The sequence below is a fragment of the Schizosaccharomyces octosporus genome (assembly GCF_000150505.1).
Source record: "Schizosaccharomyces octosporus yFS286 unplaced genomic scaffold supercont6.3, whole genome shotgun sequence".
Lineage (NCBI taxonomy): Eukaryota > Fungi > Ascomycota > Schizosaccharomycetes > Schizosaccharomycetales > Schizosaccharomycetaceae > Schizosaccharomyces > Schizosaccharomyces octosporus.
Genome location: NW_013185621.1, coordinates 187,613 through 207,497, shown reverse-complemented (window position 1 = coordinate 207,497; position 19,885 = coordinate 187,613). Strand labels below are relative to the sequence as shown.

General features: G+C 37.7%; 7 protein-coding genes across 7 annotated transcripts; 5 read left to right on the top strand and 2 right to left on the bottom strand.

Annotated features, from left to right (window-relative positions):
• Window positions 1–28: 28 nt before the first annotated feature.
• Window positions 29–2,989, top strand: SOCG_04720 (NADPH-cytochrome p450 reductase). Its single transcript, XM_013165312.1, has one exon. It carries the CDS (start codon window positions 767–769, stop codon window positions 2,801–2,803), a length of 2,037 nt encoding a protein of 678 aa, XP_013020766.1. The 5' UTR covers window positions 29–766; the 3' UTR covers window positions 2,804–2,989.
• A 1,116-nt stretch (window positions 2,990–4,105) lies between these two features.
• On the top strand, window positions 4,106–6,210 carry SOCG_04721 (meiotic RNA-binding protein 1). Its single transcript, XM_013165313.1, has one exon. The coding sequence runs from the start codon at window positions 4,177–4,179 to the stop codon at window positions 6,007–6,009; it is 1,833 nt and encodes a 610-aa protein (XP_013020767.1). The 5' UTR covers window positions 4,106–4,176; the 3' UTR covers window positions 6,010–6,210.
• Window positions 5,979–8,116, bottom strand: SOCG_04722 (CAF assembly factor complex large subunit Pcf1). Its single transcript, XM_013165314.1, has one exon. The coding sequence runs from the start codon at window positions 7,910–7,912 to the stop codon at window positions 6,308–6,310; it is 1,605 nt and encodes a 534-aa protein (XP_013020768.1). The 5' UTR covers window positions 7,913–8,116; the 3' UTR covers window positions 5,979–6,307.
• A 150-nt stretch (window positions 8,117–8,266) lies between these two features.
• Window positions 8,267–12,486, top strand: SOCG_04723 (mitotic cohesin complex subunit Psm1). The gene is made up of 2 exons (XM_013165315.1): window positions 8,267–12,081; window positions 12,128–12,486. Exons 1-2 carry the CDS (start codon window positions 8,410–8,412, stop codon window positions 12,146–12,148), a joined length of 3,693 nt encoding a protein of 1,230 aa, XP_013020769.1. The 5' UTR covers window positions 8,267–8,409; the 3' UTR covers window positions 12,149–12,486.
• Window positions 12,420–14,424, top strand: SOCG_04724 (exonuclease I Exo1). The gene has a single exon (XM_013165316.1). The coding sequence runs from the start codon at window positions 12,591–12,593 to the stop codon at window positions 14,307–14,309; it is 1,719 nt and encodes a 572-aa protein (XP_013020770.1). The 5' UTR covers window positions 12,420–12,590; the 3' UTR covers window positions 14,310–14,424.
• Window positions 14,375–15,638, bottom strand: SOCG_04725 (uncharacterized protein). The gene is made up of 3 exons (XM_013165317.1): window positions 15,129–15,638; window positions 14,856–15,059; window positions 14,375–14,812 (listed from the first exon to the last, which is right to left on the bottom strand). The coding sequence occupies exons 1-3, from the start codon at window positions 15,519–15,521 to the stop codon at window positions 14,522–14,524; spliced, it is 888 nt and encodes a 295-aa protein (XP_013020771.1). The 5' UTR covers window positions 15,522–15,638; the 3' UTR covers window positions 14,375–14,521.
• Window positions 15,515–19,559, top strand: SOCG_04726 (nucleoporin Pom152). The gene has a single exon (XM_013165318.1). The coding sequence runs from the start codon at window positions 15,646–15,648 to the stop codon at window positions 19,372–19,374; it is 3,729 nt and encodes a 1,242-aa protein (XP_013020772.1). The 5' UTR covers window positions 15,515–15,645; the 3' UTR covers window positions 19,375–19,559.
• Window positions 19,560–19,885: the final 326 nt, after the last annotated feature.

Here is a 19,885-nt window from a genome sequence, read left to right as displayed (position 1 = left end):
AAAATCGAACTATTCCAAAGATTCATATCCTATATATGAGTGTTCACGGAAGACTCAGAACACCGATCACATATCCCTTCATTCACCTTCTCTTCGTTTACCATTATTCCTTTTATTCCTCTATTTATTTCTTTCGTCGTTCAAGACATCTTAGCTTTCCTTTCATCGTTCGCTCGTACTTCGAGTGGATACGAAACAGTAACTACATTTGGCCTGATACTACAAACTTGAAAGCAATTCTTGTAGGAAAAGGCATTGTAGAGGAGCTATTAGTGGTTTTTAATTGTTTAGCCCCTTCAACGCTCCTTTTTTGTTCTACCAAGTTTGAAGAACTGAGTTCGTTATCATTAGATTGTATTTTCAATTGCTCTGTTGCTTTTTCTATTGTGCATCTTGCATTTAACGTTTCTTCTTTGTGGGTCTTCTTTTGGTCTCAAAAAAGTGTTGTTTTCGATAGAAGCACAGTCCCTATTCTAGTAACAACGGTTTCAAAAATATCCTAATTAATTGAAATCTACCGTTTTGTTTACTCTCAAAAAGATACAAGTCAGACGCTGGATCGTTTGACACGCAAATATAGGGCAAGTCAGTAACCTCATTCATATTCTTGCATACCTTTATAAAGGAAAGTTGTTACATTCGTTAATTTTTCATTCTCTTCTCGTTTAAAAAGGCATTTCTCTATATTATCTTTGCTAGTTCTCTATACTGGAAACAGCCGCGTCTAGAAATTAAAACTGCTGAAAAAGTATAAACTCTGTTAATCATGAAGACATCAGATATAGTTGTGCTCGTTGTTATTTTAACTATTACCGTTGGATATTTTTCGTACAACTTCTTCTCTAGTCGGCCCAAGAACGTCGAACGTGAAGTACAATTATCCAATAATGGAATTGCCGATAAAATGGAAGAAGAAAATTTGAGTGCTTTAGTGCTTTTTGGTTCCCAAACTGGTACCGCCGAAGATTTCGCTTACCGTTTTTCTACAGAAGCCAAGTCAAAGTACAAATTGGCTAACACGACCGAAGATTTGGAAAATCTTGACTTCACTGACTTGGATAAGCTTGATAGCTCCAAACTTTTGGTATTCTTTTTAGCTACCTATGGTGAAGGTGAACCAACTGATAATGCAGAACAATTTTTGGAACTAATTGAGAGCGAGGACACGATTTTTTCGAGTGGAAAAGGAACAGAAGATCGCCCCTTAGCAAATCTCCGTTATGTTATTTTTGGCTTAGGAAATCACACATATGAACATTATAATGCTATGGCTAAGAGAGTTGACTCTGCTCTGAACGCCCTGGGAGCAAAAAGCGTTGCACCTGTGGGTCTAGGTGACGATGCCGCTGGTTTATTAGAAGAGTCCTATTTACAATGGAAAGACGAAGCCTTCCCCGAAATCGCCAAAGCATACCAACTTGAAGAAGTTCATGAAGATTATAAGCCCTTGTACGATGTTATAGAAAAACCTGAGATATCCAACGAAAGTCCAACTGTTTTTCTTGGCGAGCCTAGTCGCCAGCAGCTCAAGGGAATGACTTCACAAGCACCTAATTCTCCAGCAAATCCCTTTCATTCAACTCCTAGTCATTCTCGTGAGTTATTTAATAACGACACACGTAACTGTCTTCACATGGAATTGGATATCACTGGCTCAAACATGAAATATCAAACAGGCGATTATGTTTCAATTTGCCCTATGAATCCATCTCAAGCTGTGGATGACCTTTTGGACATTCTAGGTTTAAAGGATAAAAGGAATATGGTTGTCATTGTAAAGCCTTTTAACCCAATGGATAAGTTGCCTATTCTAAGTCCTACTACTTATGATAGTGTATTCCGCTATTATTATGAGATTTGTGGTATTATTTCCCGTCAATTGATCTTCTTGATTGCTCCTTTTGCTCCCACAGAAGAAGCCAAAAAAGAACTAACTAAGCTTGGAAGCGATAAGGACTACTTCAAAACAAATGTTGTGGACATGCATTTGAACTTAGCACAAGTGCTTCGTCGTGTCTCTTCTGGTGTCCCTTATACCAAAGTTCCATTATCTCTGCTTTTGGAAAATCTCGGTCACTTAAAACCTAGATATTACTCCATTTCTTCCAGTAGCTTGGCTTACCCTAATAAGGTGCATGTAACAGCCGTGGTTGACAAAAAAGAATGGGTTGATCAGAATCACATATTTTATGGTTTGACAACGAATTATCTACTTGCTCATTGCCGTCATCAACATGGAGAACCAGCTCCTCATCCTAATGGATTGCAGTACTCCTTGGAAGGTCCTCGTAAAAAGTTAACTGGTAAGATCCCTCTGTTTATCAAGCGATCTACATTTCGCTTGGCTCCTCCTGAAGTCCCCATCATCATGGTAGGTCCAGGCACAGGTATCGCTCCATTCCGTGGCTTTGTTATGGAGCGTGCTCATTTGGCTGCTCAGGGCGTGCAGGTTGCCAAGACGGTTTTGTTTTACGGATGTCGACGATCAGATACAGATTTTTTGTACAAAGAAGAATGGGATACGTATGCAAAGTCATTGAAAGACTCATTTGAATTACATACTGCATTTTCCCGTGAGGGAGATCAGAAGGTCTACGTGCAACACCGACTTCTTCAACAATCTGCGCTTGTTAATGAATTAATCAATGCCGGTGCCTGTTTTTACATATGTGGTGATGCCGAACATATGGCTAAGGACGTTACTAATGCTTTGGCTACGATACTTGCTACTGTAAAAGAGGATGGTGCTAAGCGTATTAAAAGTCTTCGTGATGAAAATCGGTTTTTTGAAGACACTTGGTAAATCTGTTTGTTATGAAGTACTCATAAGAAATAAAAAGGTCATTTACAAACTTGCGTTGAGTTTGTGAAAATAGTGTTATAGAATCGATTAGATGATTTAGCGATCTTATAGTGTTCAATAATTCTTCGTTTTTCTTTTTCTTTTTATTGTTCTCGTAGTAATAAGAGTACCCACTTATATTCGTTATAAAAGGTAAAGTATCTTTAGAAACGATCGTTCACGATAAAATGGTGTAAGCGATATCTAAAGATTTTCCAAGACTGTATTAACATACAATTATTTAAAATCAAAAATTGGCTACATTGATGACTTTCGGTATCAGAATGAAAGCGATCAGATATAGATATTATTTAAAGTAACGAGCAATACATTATTTGCTTGTCAGGTTACATTGTTATTTGTTGTGTAAACAAACATAAAATAAAATAAAACATATAGGTATGCGAAATCTGTTTCTTTCATATTTATTTGCAGAATATTAAGTAAAAGATAAAAAGAGTATTCTGACATTTCCCAGAATAAATGAAAAAGTAGGAATAACACCTGTAGGGAAGGCATGCATTAATATTCATCATATGGCTTTTACTTCGGGTCATTTAAAGAAGAGTTTTTTTTTTTTATTTATAACAACAAGTGTACATAGTGATGTTGATGTTAACACAAGAAAAAAATTCAATGGTGGTAATTTAGTAGAAACTTAAAAACTTCCAAATACTGCTTGAAACAATATACAAAATATGAAAAGAAATTCAAATTCTCTACAGATACATTTCAAGTTGCTTATATTTCAAGAATATCGGATTACTTAGCATAAAAATTCGGTCGTTTTTTACACGTATTCTATGTTTACATGGTATTTTAACTGCAAACAACGTTCAGGGATGAGTAATGCTATATAAAAGCTGTGTACTATATGTTACCTTTTCTTAATTGATCTACAATAATTTCTTTGTTCAAACAATTAGAATCACTTTGCTATAATGCTTTCATATCAAGAGAAAACATATTACACGAGCACTTTGTTGGAAGTGTTATTATTATACTATAAATTACAAAGGCTACAGTATTATACGATCTTATCTAAGAGTCTGCCTCGCGTCGGCCCTTGAAAAGATCCTCTTGAAAAAAGTCGATACTCCTGACCGAATAGTAGGTTGCAGAGAAAATAAAAACAGAAAGAATTTAAAAGAGTTATTCAAAAATCAATTCATGCAAAAAAATATGTATGCAATCGTACTATATGCGTACTAGTTGTTTGTTTTGATTGCATTAATTAGCAAATCCATGCTAAACAAAACTTACCAACAACCAATTCCACGGTAAACCAAGAATTGTAGTATATCTACTTTTATTTCAATAGAATATTTAATACTATGCAGGATTTAAGTACTCCTACGAAAGATCAAAGGCTTATGTCTTCTTCCATTCACGATCCTCTCTCCACGACTGAATTACCGACACCTACTAGTCAAACAACAGTTGAGCTTTTAAGCAATGATATCAAGAAGACTGAAAACATCGATTCGGGAGTTGTTTTACTAACTCCTGGCTCAAGCCCTCACACAACCCGCGGATCCAGTGATATGGTATTGTCTAGTGATCAAACCCCTGGTTCCCAACGTAGACATTACCAGGGAGTCCAAACTCAATATACAAATCAAACCGACAGCTATTATATGAATACTCAAACTGAACAATATATTAACGAACCTACTACTCAAACTCGCTTCCCAGAATCTAATGCTTATATAAGTAACAACAACGTTACTACAGTCCCTCATCTCAATCCTTATTTATCCGGTTCATACTATCCGCCCTATTATGCCTCTCAACAAGCAGCAAGTGGACGTGCTTACCGCCCTCCGTACGGTGTATCTGCTGCAACACCTTCGTGCTATGGGACACAATGGCAAGCTCAACAACCTAACCAGCATTATCCAATGAATGGAACTCATCCTTATATTAAACCTTTTGTTTCCAATGGAGTTACACAGCAATTAATGGCGGTACATGCCCCTCAGAACACCTCTATATATCCCCCAATACCCCCGGTAGGACAGTCGAATGTTCCATACATAAATCATCCAGCTTATATGCCTGTGCCTCATAATCCTGCCATCCACAGCAATTCTTCGGGATACCCTGCGGCCTCACCAAATTTGGCTCCTTATACTCAACCAAGAGAAAATTTGCATTCTGAATCTGAGGATACATTCAGAACGGACGTTGATGCAAAACCTGAGCTTAAGCAGCAAAATGCGTACCTAACTCGTCTTGTGTCTATGCATCCAGCTATCCCCCCAGCTATTCCTAGTATGTTTCCCATATCTCAGGAAGAAAAGAAGACAGAAAATCCAGGAAGAACAAAGAATGTTTACATCCGTGGTCTTCCTCCTACTACAAGCGATGAAACTTTACTACTGTACTGCAACCGATTTGGTAAGGTTACGAGTAGTAAGGCCATTATTGATGTTAATAACAACATGTGTAAGGGCTTTGGATTTGCCTGCTTTGAAGAACTCAAATCTGCCTCGTTATGCATATCTGCTATGACCTTATGTGGTTATCAATGCTCGTTTGCTAAAGAGAGTTTCAGCGCGAGATTACAAAACCTACAGGATAAGGAAAGTACAAATCTGTATGTTTCCAATCTTCCTCTCCATTGGAATGAAGATGATATTAGTAATCTCTTCAAACCGCATAGAATTGTATCGAATCGTGTGCTTCGTGATTCCAAGAATCAATCGCGAGGAGTTGGTTTTGCTCGTATGCAGGATCGTTATGTGGCTGAGGAAATCATTGAATGTTTCAATGATTATTGCATTGACCCGAATTTACCTCCTTTACAAATCCGTTTTGCTGATTCTGCTGAGCAAAAGAAGTTTAAAGGTCAAACCCAGAAGAGACGTATGTGGCGTGCACGTGAATATAATGTTCTTACCAAGAGTATTTCTGCTTTAAATGATGCATATACAAAGTTAGACCGGACAGAAGCATCATCCGTGTCTATGGTTCCTAAGATGAATTTGTATATGCCTGTAGACAATAATGTCTATGCCAGCAGTCCTGTTTATGACAATTATACCTGGCAGAACATGTATCCTCCAGCTTCTGCATACCCAGTGAATCCTGAGACTTCAATACCTAAGGTAGCTTACTCTGGGTATAAAGTGCAGAACAATGTAGGTGCTGCAGGCGTTAATTAAACTGATAAAAGCGTCGTTCATTAACCTAACCTTTGCTAACCTAACGAATGTATGAAACTGAAAACGTGAATCTGAAACCGAATGAACCTTGAAATCTATAAATAGTCTTATTTGATTTCAAATTTATTATAAACTAAGGAATATATGATGAGTCTTATATAGTGGTAATTAAATTAATAATATACAGTAACTAATGGTTAGAGATTTGGCGTCTTATTAAGTAAACCCATAAGAGTAAAGTTACATGTGTCAGATCCTTGTCCATGTTGTAAAAAGAGTAGAGTACTTTAAGTCAAAATTAAGAAAGGAATGACTGAAATTCTTGTTTTATATCCCAACCATCCGAAACGGCTTTACCACGGCGAACAGCCACCTTATTGAGAGTATCGCTTATAACATTTTTTGTAACGTGAGGAAAAAGTTGTCGTAAATGTTCAGTTAAAAGGATCTTGTTTTCGTGAGATTTAGTGATGTAGCCTAGGAAATTTGGTAAGTCCTCGGAAGGTAATTTTACTTTTAAGCTTGAAGGAGAAGTTTCTTGAGTAGAAGTAGAAACTGACACTTCAGATGAACGTCCCCGGGGAGCCCAATAATCTTTGTGAGGGTCGATACGAAAACTAGAGGAGGTAGAGAAAGGGGTTATAGGGTCTAGCAAAGATATACATGAAAATTCAGAGAGAAAATTAGAATCCCAGCACGGTCCTTCAACAATGGGCTGCAAGGGACCAACCAATACATTAACTTTTGCAGAAGAAACACTTTCTTTATCATTATCGTCATCGACAAAGCCAGCGTCCGCCTCATCCAAATTGTCATCAGAATTATCGAGCTCATCATCTTCACTATCCAGATCTTCCCCTTCTTCATCATCAGCAACCCATTCAGCTTCGGAATCATAGCCATAGTCTATAGTGCTGTCTTCAAGCCACGGATTCACGTTTATGTCTTCCTCTGTGTGCTTCTTGGTAAACGTTCCAAAATAAGGAGGACGAATGTCTTCAGAAAAATATATAAGTTTTATGGGGGCTTTGGAGACCTGCTGTAGAATCTCTTCTGGATTACTGGTATTTGGATCCTGGAATCTTTCCATACACTGTTTTACCCACTGAGATTGGAGACCTTTCGGCGATTCTACAAAAGATGGTTCATTTGTTGGGTGGGAAGAGTGAACAGAGGAAAGTAACTTTTCTAATGTTAATGAATGATCAGAGGTAGAAGTTAATAGCTTATCTAACTGATCAAATGAATATCCACAGGGAGGAAATTTTGCAAACGCAGTTTGGCTTTTTAAGAAAAAAGGACGAAACGTCTTTTCAAAATCAGTAGCTGGTTGCTCCTGTTCTTTCAAGGGGGGATTTTTGTTAGATGACTTCCCTTTAGAGAAGAAATTATTCAATTTGAGCTGCTGCTTTTCTTTGCTAGCGGACTGTTCCTGTTTAATACGCAGTGCTTCTTCCTTTTCTCTTTGCTTTTGATCTCGTTCCTCTTTTTTCTTCTGCTGCTCAAGGTCCTTCTCCATTTTTTCTAGTTCACGCTTCTTCTTCGCAGCTAACCGTTCTTCTTCTCTCTGCTTTTTTTCTGTCTCGCGTTGCTCTCGATCTCGCTCACGACGGAGACGATCTTCTTCTTTTTTTCTGGCCTTCTCTTCTTGCATCCTTTGTCTTTCTAGCTTCCGTGCATTGGTAACTTCTGTGGATTCTGTATTCGTACGCTTTCGTTTGCCAGACTTTATTAAGGCCGCATCTTCTGAAAGAGGTAAATCCTCGGCCTCTATACTAGACTTCAAATTATCATTTTCACTTTTATATGCGCTTGCAAAACCGTTCTCAGTAGTAATTGGTTCATTCTGTGAATCCCGACCAGTAAATTCACATTTACTTGATATATTCTCGTCAATGTCCATGAACGCTTGCTTTCAGCAATAAATAAAAAGAAAGAGTATACGCTATAAAAAAAATTCGGTCTGCTGCTTTTAACACCTTCTTTCTGCGCTTATGTGCCTTCTCCAAGGAGATATGGTAGTGTTTTAAACCATCACCATTCTCTTAGCTGCAGGTACCCTAAATGAAGCTCGAAAAAAGAAGATGTTTAAGGTACTAGTTTTCTTTTATTACTAGTATAATTAATAGAAAAATATACTTACTCACTTTGTTACAGCCTAATCTATAGTTTGTTTACTAAGGAACCCTAACGCAGACTTGGTAGCAGAATATATAGATATAACAAAAATTCAGTTGACTGAATACTAATAGAAAAATAAGTTTTAATTTCATTTATTTATTACTCATTCAAAAGTTGAACGGATTAACGAATCTTACCGCGACGACCACACACGCGTTTCTTGGTATAGGTATAGAGCGCGCGTCGCAGCCGACGCACTTTTCCTTAACCAAAACCTTGATGGGACGTCTTTTGCGATTAGAAGTGGAAAATTTTAAGTCCTATAGAGGATGTCAAACGATAGGACCCTTTGAAGATTTCACATCAGTCATTGGACCGAATGGCTCAGGAAAATCGAATTTGATGGATGCCATCTCTTTCGTTTTAGGTGTGAAATCTTCCCATTTGAGATCATCAAATATTCGCGAGCTTATTTATAGAGGAAGAGTTATGAATAGTCAAGGATCTGCTTCTTTCGACGATTCTGAAACTCCACGTAGCGCATATGTAAAACTGGTATATGAACTAGATGACGGTGAAGAACGCGAATACAAACGCGTTATTACTCCTAATGGAGGTACTGAATACAGAATAAATGATAAACCTACTCAATTTTCGGAGTATTGCAAGTCTTTAGAAGAACAGAATATTCTAGTTCGAGCCAGGAACTTCTTAGTTTTCCAAGGGGACGTTGAAGCGATAGCTTCGCAGTCTCCCGCTGATCTTTCACGTTTAATAGAACAAATATGTGGTTCTTTAGAATATAAAGGTGATTATGAAAAGTATAAACAAGAGCAAAATTATGCCGTTAATCTCTCAGCGCATTCGTTCAACAAGAAAAGAGGCATAAATGCTGAAATTAAACAATATCAAGAGCAGAAAGCCGAGGCCGAAATTTATGAAAGTAGGAAAGAACAAAGAGATATTGCTTCGTTAATATTTCTATTATGGAAAATGTACCACATTGAAAAAAGCATTGATTCCAATAGAAAAGATATTGAGAACTTTAAAAACTCTGCTAACGAACTCACCAAACGTCAAGAAACGTCTTCGGCTAAAGTTGATTCTTTGCGAGAACAAGAAGGTGCAATTCATAGACAACTACTTTTATTTGATAGAAATGTTTGTAAGCAGGAAAAGTTTATTGCGTCTAAGCGACCAGAATTAATTTCCCTTGCTGAAAAAGCATCAGAATCAAGTGTGAATTTACAAAAAATTCAAAGAAAAGTTGGCGAAGTTGAAAAAGACTATGCTTCTCAATCTAGTACTTTACAAATGCTAGAGAATCAACTTGCATCACTAATTGTAGCTGAAGAACAACTGACTCGAAATATTCACGAGCGTGAAGAACAACGTGGCCATAAGCTTTCTCCCGAAGATCAGAAGGACTATGATAACTTGCGCAATCAAGCGGATTTGCAAAACTCGAAGACTCTTACTCAACTTCAATCATTAAACCGTAAAGTGAAAGTTGCATCCCAAGCTAAGAATGCACTAGCGGAAATAGTTGAAGATTTGAAAACAAGGAAGTTGCAATTTAAGGAATTGATTAATAGCTTAATAGAAGAGAAAGATGCTCTGATAGCTGAGGTCAATCGCCGAATTGAGGAATTGGAGTCTGTTCGTCAATCCATACAGCAAAAACGTGCGAATTACTCTCACTATTGCCAGCAAGAACGGGATCTCAATGATGAGCTACACACTTGTTTACAGAAGCTACTTGAAGCCAACGCTGATAGAAATGAATCAAATCAAGATATTAAGAAACGAGAAGCGCTTTACGCACTAAAGCGCATATATCCTGGAGTCAAAGGAAGAGTTATTGATTTATGTAGCCCTACACAAAAGAAGTACGAGAGTGCTCTCATTGCTGCTTTAGGTAAAAACTTCGACGCCATAGTGGTTGGATCACAAGCTACTGCGAAGGAATGTATTGATTACATTAGGGAGCAGCGCATTGGCGTAATGACTTTCCTTCCAATGGACACGGTTGCTGTCAAACCCGTAAACCAAAGTTTTCGTGGAACGCACGCAGGCGCTCGCTTGGCCATTGATGTCGTAAACTTTGAGCCTCAGTACGAGCGTGTCATCGTAAGTGCCCTGGGAAATACGTTAATTTGTGATAATTTGAATATTGCCCGAGATTTATCTTACAGTAAACATGCCAACGCTAAGACAGTTACCTTGGAGGGTACCGTAATCCATAAGACTGGATTGATTACTGGTGGATCTTCTAATACAAGATCGGCGAAACGTTGGGATGATCGTGAAATCGAACAGCTCAAGCAAACTCAAAATAATTTAATGGCACAAATTGATAGAATACAGAGCGAAAAATTGGCGTCTTTGGTCGTAGAGCAAGATACAATTAATTTACACAATCTTGAATCTGAGCTATCTTTAGTGAAGGAAAGCTTGAACGTTAAATTGAGGTCCTTAGAAGACAAACAAAAAGAGTTAGATTATTTTAATGGACTTTACGGACAAAAGAAACCAGAACTGGAGTCTTCTGAACGAGAGTTGTCGGAGATGGAAGAATCTCAAGCTAAGCAACTTCAACAGATCCATATAGTTGAAGACAAAGTCTTCGCGAACTTTTGTAAAAGAACGAAAATTACAAATATTCGATCGTATGAAGAATTACAAAGGTCTTTTACTCAGCAATACTCTCAAAAGCAAATTGAGTTTGCTAATCAGAAGGCTTTGCTAGAAAACCGTATAGGCTTTGAGAGACAAAGAACTTCCGATATTGAAGTTCGATTAAATAGATTGAAAGATTTTATTCGCAAGGACGAGCAATCGATCAAGGATTATGAACAAAAACACGAAGCTTTGGAAACAGAAGTGGCCACGGCTGAAGCCGAATTAGACCTACTAAGAGAGGAATACTCCGAAACGAGATCTAAAAATGATGAAGTTTTGCGAACGATATCACAACACAAGTTAGAAAGCAAGCGCTTCCTTGCTGAAATTACAAAGCTTAAGAATGATGTGACTCTTACCGAATCAGAAATAGAACGCTTTGCTTCAGATTGGCATGCAATTGTGAGAAAATGTAAACTTGAAGACATCTCCCTTCCGTTATCTAGTGGATCATTATCCAACATTCCTATTGATGACTTTGGAACCGAAACTGAAACAATGGACATCGACAGCAGTGATCAAAATGTACAAGCTACTTTTAATAAATTTGGCATTGAGGTAGATTATGATGAGCTGGATGATGAGTTAAAGGAGGATGGTTCCGAGAGTATGGGTGCTGTACTTCAGGAAAAGTTACGTGAATACAATGAGGAGCTTGAAAAAATGTCACCAAATATGAAAGCAATGGAAAGATTAGAAATTGTCGAGCAACGGCTATCACGATTAGATGATGAGTTTGGAGATGCCCGAAAGTCGGCGAAAGACGCCAAAGAACGATTTAACAAAGTCAAAGAGCAGCGTCTAAAAAAATTTTACGAGGCATTTAATCATATTTCTGAACAGATTGACCCCATATATAAGGAATTGACGAAGAGTCCAGCTTTTCCACTTGGTGGTACCGGATATTTGACCCTCGACGATTCTGATGAGCCATACTTGGGCGGTGTTAGATTCCATGCTATGCCTCCGATGAAGAGATTTCGGGATATGGATCAATTATCGGGAGGTGAGAAAACAATGGCTGCTTTGGCTTTACTGTTCGCAATTCATTCATATCAGCCTGCACCATTTTTCGTACTTGACGAAATTGATGCAGCGTTAGACCAAACCAATGTCTCCAAAATTGCCAATTATATTCGTCAACATGCCTCGAGCGGTTTTCAGTTTGTTGTAATATCTTTGAAAAATCAGCTATTTAGCAAATCTGAAGCCTTAGTAGGAATTTACCGCGATCAGGAGCAGAACTCTTCTAAAACACTTTCTATTAATGTAAGTTTTCTTACTTATTAAATTGCGTTTACTAACATTGTAACAGTTGGAAGCTTATGCCCAATAATTTATTCATATGTTCTTAAAACCCTTTCGCATATTATATGTTTATGACAGCTTTTCGAGATGATTATTTATGGGATATGTTGCTGTAGTATGATTTTTACTTGCTAAGAACGATGCAAGATTGTAACTACTTCATACTGTGGAGCATAGATGCTGCACTCTTTACCTGGTTTCTTTTAATTATTTTAGGGATAATTGGTTTTGTAATACATATCTTTACTACGTACAGCAATACGAAAGGCAATGCTTTATTTAATAAGATATCTTTATTATATATTTTTTATTTAACTCCAATTCTGTTTTATTTTGTCAATTAAACTAAGGCCATTTACCGTATCCGAATGTGTCAGTATTTCCTAAATGTTGTCGTTTGAGGGATCGAGAAAGAGAGTAAGAACCATCCTTGTCACTCTTTTCTATCTACGGCGGATGCTCCTCGTACTATGGGAATTAAGGGACTATTAGGATTTTTAAAGTCCTCTCAAACTCCCTCCCACGTAGAGGAGTTCTCAGGTAAAACATTGGGGGTTGATGGTTATGTTTGGCTACACAAAGGTGTGTTTACATGTGCCCACGAATTAGCATTGCAAAAAGACACAGATAAATATATCAAATATGCTGTCCATCAAGCTTTGATGCTTCAGTACTATGGTGTAAAACCAATTATTGTCTTCGATGGAGGACCGTTACCTTGCAAAGCACCTACTGAGCAAAAACGGAAAGAGCGTCGAGAGGAAGCTTTCAAATATGCGAAGCAATTATGGGATGAAGGAAAGAAAAGCCAAGCATTTGCGCAGTTCTCCCACTGCGTTGATGTTACACCTGAAATGGCTGCAAAAGTAATAGCTGCACTGAAGGAGCACGGAATCTTATCCATCGTAGCACCATACGAAGCAGATTCTCAACTTGTGTATTTGGAGAAAGAAAAGATTATTGATGGGATTATCACAGAGGACTCAGACATGCTTGTTTTCGGAGCAAAACGGGTTCTCTTCAAAATGGATAGTTTCGGAAACTGTGTTAAGATACAGCGTGAGGACCTTTTTAAAAAACAGGAAGTAGATTTGAGGCTTCTTTCTGATGAAAAATTTCGACATATGTCAATTTTATCTGGATGTGATTATACAGACGGTATCGCTGGGATGGGTTTGAAAACTGCTCTACGTTATATCCTTCGATACCAGGATCCTCGTGCTGCTATCCGTGCGATGCGCCTCGACAAAAGCCTAAAAGTGCCAATTGCTTTTGAGAAAGAATTCTTATTAGCAGACCTTGCTTTTCTGCATCAGAGGGTTTATTGTCCTAAATTAAAACGTCTAGTGCATTTGTCACCAATTACGAGAGAAATGACTCCTGAAGAAGACTCCTATATTGGTCCTGATATCGAAGACCAACTAGCAATTGCAATTGCCGAGGGTAGACTAGATCCAGTGACTAAGATCGCTTTCACCACAAAGGACTCGTTGACAAACAACGGTCTTCACCAACAAGAGTCTAATGCTGAATCTACGAAGAGAAAGGGTATTACGAAGACGGACATTTCTACCTTCTTTATGGGAACTCGACCACCAAACAAGCGTCCCAAAAGAATTTCTAGTATGAACTGCATTCCCAGTCAAGAAAAGCCATCGAACAAATTCATAACTCCTCAAAAACAACAGTTACTAGTTACTGTACAGAACAATGAAAACGAAGTTGACCACGTTATATCCCCCCAAAAGGAATCACTGTCACAGACGAAGACTTCCTCAGAGCCAAGGCGGTTTGAGAAATCCTTGTCAGACGTTAGTCATTTGGTGAGAAAAACTGAAAACATTCCACCGTTTTCTGCACCAGGCGGGACTAGCAAGTATTTTTCCCAGAAGAAGCCTGATAAAGTAAGTGATGATAATGAGAAGTCTGAAAATATTGAAAAGGAGAATGTTTCAAATACTTCGCCTTCGCCAGCCCCCAAAAACTGGTTTTCTTCGTTCTCTTACAATTCAGCTGCATCACGCCCAACAACACCGTTAGGCAAAATTGGCCAGGATGCTTTAAAGCGAAGGCCTGGTCGTTCATTACCTTTACTTTCGAAATCAACAATGTCTTCAAAGCCATCTTCCCACTCATTAACTGAACGCCCTAAAGGGGTTTTGTCATTGCAGCATTATAAGTTTCGCTGATAGTGATTTTACTAGCTATTTATCTTCATTTTTTATGTCTAGCGTATTAGAATCTACATTGTCATTCTTTTATATAGTTTACTGAATTTCCATATATTTAATTGTCATTTTCTTTTTATTTTATTTTATAGAAAGATACTATCACTTTCTGTGAAGTTGACTTCATGTATTTTTCCCATCTAAGCACTTGGATATTTCAGAAAGGTTGTACATTATGAAACTCCTAACTTTTGTAAAGCAGAAGAGATCGGAGACTCGTCAAGATAGGGATTTGAGGATGCTAATTGACACGCCTCATGTATTCTGCCCGATTGTATAAGGAAAGCTAAAAGAGTATTAAGGTATAATGGTTCCTTTTTTGCGTTTAAAACGGAGATCATAATATCAATTTCTTCTTCAACTAAAGGAAGTGAAACGATTAACTTGCAAGAATCTTTATCATTAGAGTCCAAAACAACATAAAGAAGTTTTTCCCACAAGACAAGAGGATGTATGGATTTTTTCTATTACTTGTTAGCATATATTTGTAAATAACAATCGTTATACCATAAAATGAAACGCGCTCAGAAAACTAACTCTTGCAAGAGCAAGGGTGTAACACTCTTGCTTTCTAAACGTATCTAAAGGTGGATTCACAAACATTATAAAGCGAATCATCTGAAAAAACTTATCATGACGGTAAAATGTCTCTAGAATCTTGTCAGGGAAATTAGGCAATACATCCGGCTGTAAAAAGTGATCAAGCGCTTCCTAAATTTGTTAATTCATTATCGAAACGAAAAATAAATACTAAGTTAGAAGTTAATATGTCTAGCATACCTCAAAATTTAAATGATCTAAAGCATAATAACCATCTATTAAATGACGGAAATTATAAGGCAATAGTATTTGATCAGCGTATGTTTCACTTTTTCCCCAATCTTTTAGTAAGTAATAATAAAAGCACTGCTGCTTAAGTTCGTCGATATTAGAAGAGTCAATAATTAAGAACAAGTTTTTTAAATCACTCATAGAGGACGGCGGATAACAACCTTCTGGTTCTTTCATAGCATCAATAAAAAAGAATAAAACATCAAAAAAGAGCTGATGGTCTACATGGTTTTGTCTCAATGACTTAATGTTTAGCCTGACATCTTGGTTGTATGGAAAATCTTCAGGTCTTATGCTGAACAATCCTATAAATTTATCAAATTGTGTTTCATCTAGTTCCATGCTTTCTAGTATTCAAAAATGAACAACAACTTCGCTAAAATGAAGCGTTGGAAGACTGTGAAGGTGGTCTCGGAGGGATATCTTCCTTCTCACCAATACCACCTTCCTACACCCAAGGTATGCTATGGTCTCCCGCGTCAGTTCTCGTGAACGACCAAGGCCTTTAGTATCAGAATCAATTATTGATGCTCCCAGTCAGCGATTCTACGCCATTGGCGTACTCATAGCGCTTCAAGCATACAAAATCTACGATCTTTTCAAGTTAGCAACTAGTAGTTATTTAGATGGTTCTAAGACAAGTTTCTTAGTAAAATGGATATTGATAGATGCATTATATTTGCAAATTTTACCTCGTTTTCGTATACCCTGGCTTTCGTTTCAGCCAACTACTACGATATTGCAGATTGTTGCTTTTGCTACACTTAACCTGTTGCTAATTTCCATATCAAGCTTACGAGTAGTGACTCTTGGAAGCCTTGTTTTTCCATATTGGAGAGAAAAAGAATACGCAATCGCAGAGCATAAAATTAATCCTAGATCTGTGCTTCACAACTCTTCAAGGATTTTGGGCCAATATACTGTTCAGATCCTTCCAGAGGGAACTGCAAAGTTAAACCCTAATAATCAACACTTTTGTTTGCCTGAAAATGACAAAAACAAGTTTGTGGAATTCGCTATTCAATTTAATTCGACCACCCCCAAATCTATCGTGTACTCCCATAGAGACTTCTCCTCTGATATAGAAAGCGAAGTCGAACTTTCTGGTCGTGCATTGAAAAGGCTTGTCTCGACGGAGAATCCTAAAGACCCACGTTTACAGACTATTTATATCAAAGCAAACAAACACGGTTTGTATAAACTTAAAAAAGTGATCGACAAATCCAATTTGTCTGTTCGGGTTGTACGCTCTGAAGCCGTGGTAGTTAGTTGCCCTTCGGCAGCTTTTACTTCATCTAAATTAAATGAGCATGCTCATGAAAAATGTGTCGGTGACGAAAATTCGATCGGGTTAGATGTAATCGGTGTACCGCCCTTAAAACTTTCCTACAAAACATGGGATGGAAAACAATTTAACACCTACTCTATTGATTCGGTTGTTCCAAAAGATTACCGTTTACATCCTCTAATGCTCTCAAGCAACCCTAAAGACATTGCTTTCTATAAAGGTTTGGATGTGGAATATGCGAAGTCATCTGAAGTTCAAATTCCTATTAGTGCCCCGTTAGACACTTATGGGGAGTGGCTATATGCAATTGAAAATGTCACTGATGTTTTTGGAAATACTTACTTCTTTCCTTCTGTTGAGGATTCTTTTGCAAAGTATTCCATTAATGAACATCAATCTGTCCAAATACCTAGTCACACTTACAAGGTTCAAGTCCATCAGAGACCTGAAGTTAAATTCCGCGAATGTTCACTTGAAAATCCAGCCAATCTCTTTCCAGGAAAAGATGTTTCTTTGTCAATCGCTACTTCTTATAACTTAGCAGATGACTTGCAGATTTCACTCAGCCGATATGATTTAGGTCTAGATCCACAAAATTTGACAGTCGCTCCCAGTTCTCAAGATACTTATAAGTTAGAAACTCATTCGTCTTCTGTAAAAGTCAAAGAAACTGGCATATATGTGCTTTCTGGAATTTCTTCGAAATACTGCTCTGGAGATGTTTTAGTGCCAAATACCTGTCTGGTTGTGACACCACCAGAAACCAAGCTACATGTCGGTTTTGAAGAAATTTCGGATCAGTGCGCCGGTTCAATAGGTGCACGTGCCGATCTTGAGTTTGAAGGAACGCCTCCGTTTAAGGTTGCTTATAGGATGATTAAAGACAGCAAAGCTTCTCGTGTGCAGTATATCACTACTGATCGTACTCGTTATCAACTGAACTTTACTCCAAAAAAGTCAGGAAAATACAAATATGTTATTTTAGGAGTTGAAGATGCAAACTATGGGTATAAAGAACTTACTGGTTCAGCTTACAATAAAGAACAAACTGTTTTTCCTTTGGCTGATGCTACATTTGAAGAAAATACAAATGGAGAAATGAGCTCAATTGTTAAGAGCTGCTGTATTGGTGATACTATGAAGATTCCTGTCTCCTTAGTTGGGACTTCTCCTTGGAAGCTTGAGTATGAAATCCTTAGAAATAACAAACGTGAAAGCATTCAAGTTGTTGAGTCTAAGAATCAACGATATATGATAGAGACTCCACAACTTATACATGGCTCCCAGTATACAATTACGCTTGTAAGCGTTGAAGATGCAAATGGTTGTAAGAGGGCTTTGAATACTGCAGATACGATAATTAAAGTACGTCGCCAAAGACCTACTGCCACTTTTTATTCCTCTGATGGAAATTATCGTTTAGAGTCTGTGCAAGATTCCATGCTGTCAATTCCTTTACGACTTGCCGGCGAACAGCCCTGGTATATTGAATATGACCATGTGTCACCTGATGGTCAACCTACCCGACGTCAAGCAATTTTCAGTGACCCCAATAGCCACCTTAACGTTAATAAAGCAGGAACTTACTCGCTAATTTCTGTAAGGGATAGTTCTTGCCCAGGTACTATTCAAAATCCTTTACAATCGTATGAAGTTGGGTGGCTTCCTAAGCCTTCTTTGTCTATGCCATTGAAGCCTTCCCGGAAGACTTCACATGTCTATGACTACGAACTGGAACCTGTTTGTGCTGGTGAAGGTAGTGCATTCGACATTGAGCTTAGTGGAGCTAGTCCTTATCTACTTGAATACGAAAAATCTCTAGTGGATGAAAATGGCAAACGCCAATCTGCTCAACGATCAGAAGTATCTACTATGCAAAATGGCATTCTATTAAAGACGGACACATCACACTTTGGTACGTATACATATGAATTCCTTCGACTATCGGACGCATTGTACGACAAGGTGGAGGCACGTACGGTCGATGAATCAGGTTTACACAAATTGATAATTCACCAAAAGGTGAATAAATTACCCCTAGCTTCGTTTGTTGAGTCTAATAAGCTTTATACGTTCTGTATACATTCAGACAGCAACTATCTAGATGAACAACAGATTGGTGTTAGGCTGAATGGAAAGGGGCCATTTGCTATGGATTTTGAAATTAAAAATGAAATGACGGGAGCTGTGAATAAAATTACAGTGAATGAAGTATATGGACCGGTTTACAAGTTTATATTTCCCAAAGATCAATTAACACTTGGAAAACATACAGTGCGCTTACTTCATGTACGTGATGCTAATGGATGTCAATCAAGCATTCCTAAGGAAGATCCTACTGTAACGGTTAGTGTTGCAGAAAAAGCTTCTATGGTCCCCATAGAATCTCATGACTACTTTTGTGTGGGTGATCGCCTTTCTTACGCTTTGCAAGGAGTACCGCCATTTGAGATTAATTATGAGTTCAATGGCAACAAAAAACACGCAAAGAGTAACCAGCACATTTTTACAAGAATAGCCGAGTTCCCTGGTTTGGTTACCATGAAGTCGATATCGGATCATGGTAGTCCTTGCCGTGCAGAACTTGATCCCCCAATTCAAAATCGAGTATACGATATTCCTACAGTAAGGGTCAGTGACGGTGGAGAGATAATTGAAAACATTCATGAAGGCGATCAGGCCGAAATTTCGTTCCACTTCACAGGTACACCTCCCTTTTCTTTTACATATTGTCGAAAAGCCATAGGAAGGAAAGGACCTGGCAAAATTTTGGAAATGCACACAATCACTGGAATTTATGATTACGAATATAAGGTATTAAGTTCAACGGAAGGTGTCTATACAGTGTTAAGCGTCCAAGACAAGTACTGTCGCTATCCTCGTGATTCATCTCCCTTGAGTACATAAATAAAAGCAAAGTTGTCTTTTAAAAGAAACTTTGATTTGGGAAATGGTAGTATACTATGATATAGACATGAAATAAAAAAATTGAATTTGTTATTTCTCATGTGTTTTCTGTTTTCAGCAAAATAATTGTTGTCTGATTCTGATTCTGATTTTTCACAAGCAACCTACATGATTTAATATAAGCTCTGTTCTTTCAAAGAAACGAAAACTTGACGATAGCAATAATAATAGCTAGAAATGTATAGAACTATCTACAATTATGATGATTCTATGAAGCAAGTAAGTACCATATAATGAAATAATTGTTTCTTAGTGGAATCATCAAGCACAACCGAAACTCCTTTATGAAACTCTTTAAGATTCACTGTACCCTTGTTCATAAAATAATAACTTCTACAACATAACAAAGTGGTTTGGTTTTTCATGAAAGGAAAACATTATTAGAATTCTTTATTTACTATATTCTTTGAAGGTGTACATACAGGGAAGACTCAATCGACGCTGTTATGTT

Excerpts from the sequence above, each read along its gene's own strand:
- SOCG_04722 (XM_013165314.1), bottom strand. The coding sequence starts at position 7,912 with ATGGACATTGACGAGAATATATCAAGTAAATGTGAATTTACTGGTCGG.
- SOCG_04721 (XM_013165313.1), top strand. The coding sequence starts at position 4,177 with ATGCAGGATTTAAGTACTCCTACGAAAGATCAAAGGCTTATGTCTTCT.
- SOCG_04720 (XM_013165312.1), top strand. The coding sequence starts at position 767 with ATGAAGACATCAGATATAGTTGTGCTCGTTGTTATTTTAACTATTACC.
- SOCG_04723 (XM_013165315.1), top strand. The coding sequence starts at position 8,410 with ATGGGACGTCTTTTGCGATTAGAAGTGGAAAATTTTAAGTCCTATAGA. Across the intron at positions 12,082-12,127 it reads CTAAAACACTTTCTATTAAT|TTGGAAGCTTATGCCCAATA; the intron begins GTAAGTTTTCTT and ends ACATTGTAACAG.
- SOCG_04724 (XM_013165316.1), top strand. The coding sequence starts at position 12,591 with ATGGGAATTAAGGGACTATTAGGATTTTTAAAGTCCTCTCAAACTCCC.
- SOCG_04725 (XM_013165317.1), bottom strand. The coding sequence starts at position 15,521 with ATGGAACTAGATGAAACACAATTTGATAAATTTATAGGATTGTTCAGC. Across the intron at positions 15,060-15,128 it reads TAGATCATTTAAATTTTGAG|GAAGCGCTTGATCACTTTTT; the intron begins GTATGCTAGACA and ends TAACAAATTTAG. Across the intron at positions 14,813-14,855 it reads TGAGCGCGTTTCATTTTATG|AAAAAATCCATACATCCTCT; the intron begins GTATAACGATTG and ends AACAAGTAATAG.
- SOCG_04726 (XM_013165318.1), top strand. The coding sequence starts at position 15,646 with ATGGTCTCCCGCGTCAGTTCTCGTGAACGACCAAGGCCTTTAGTATCA.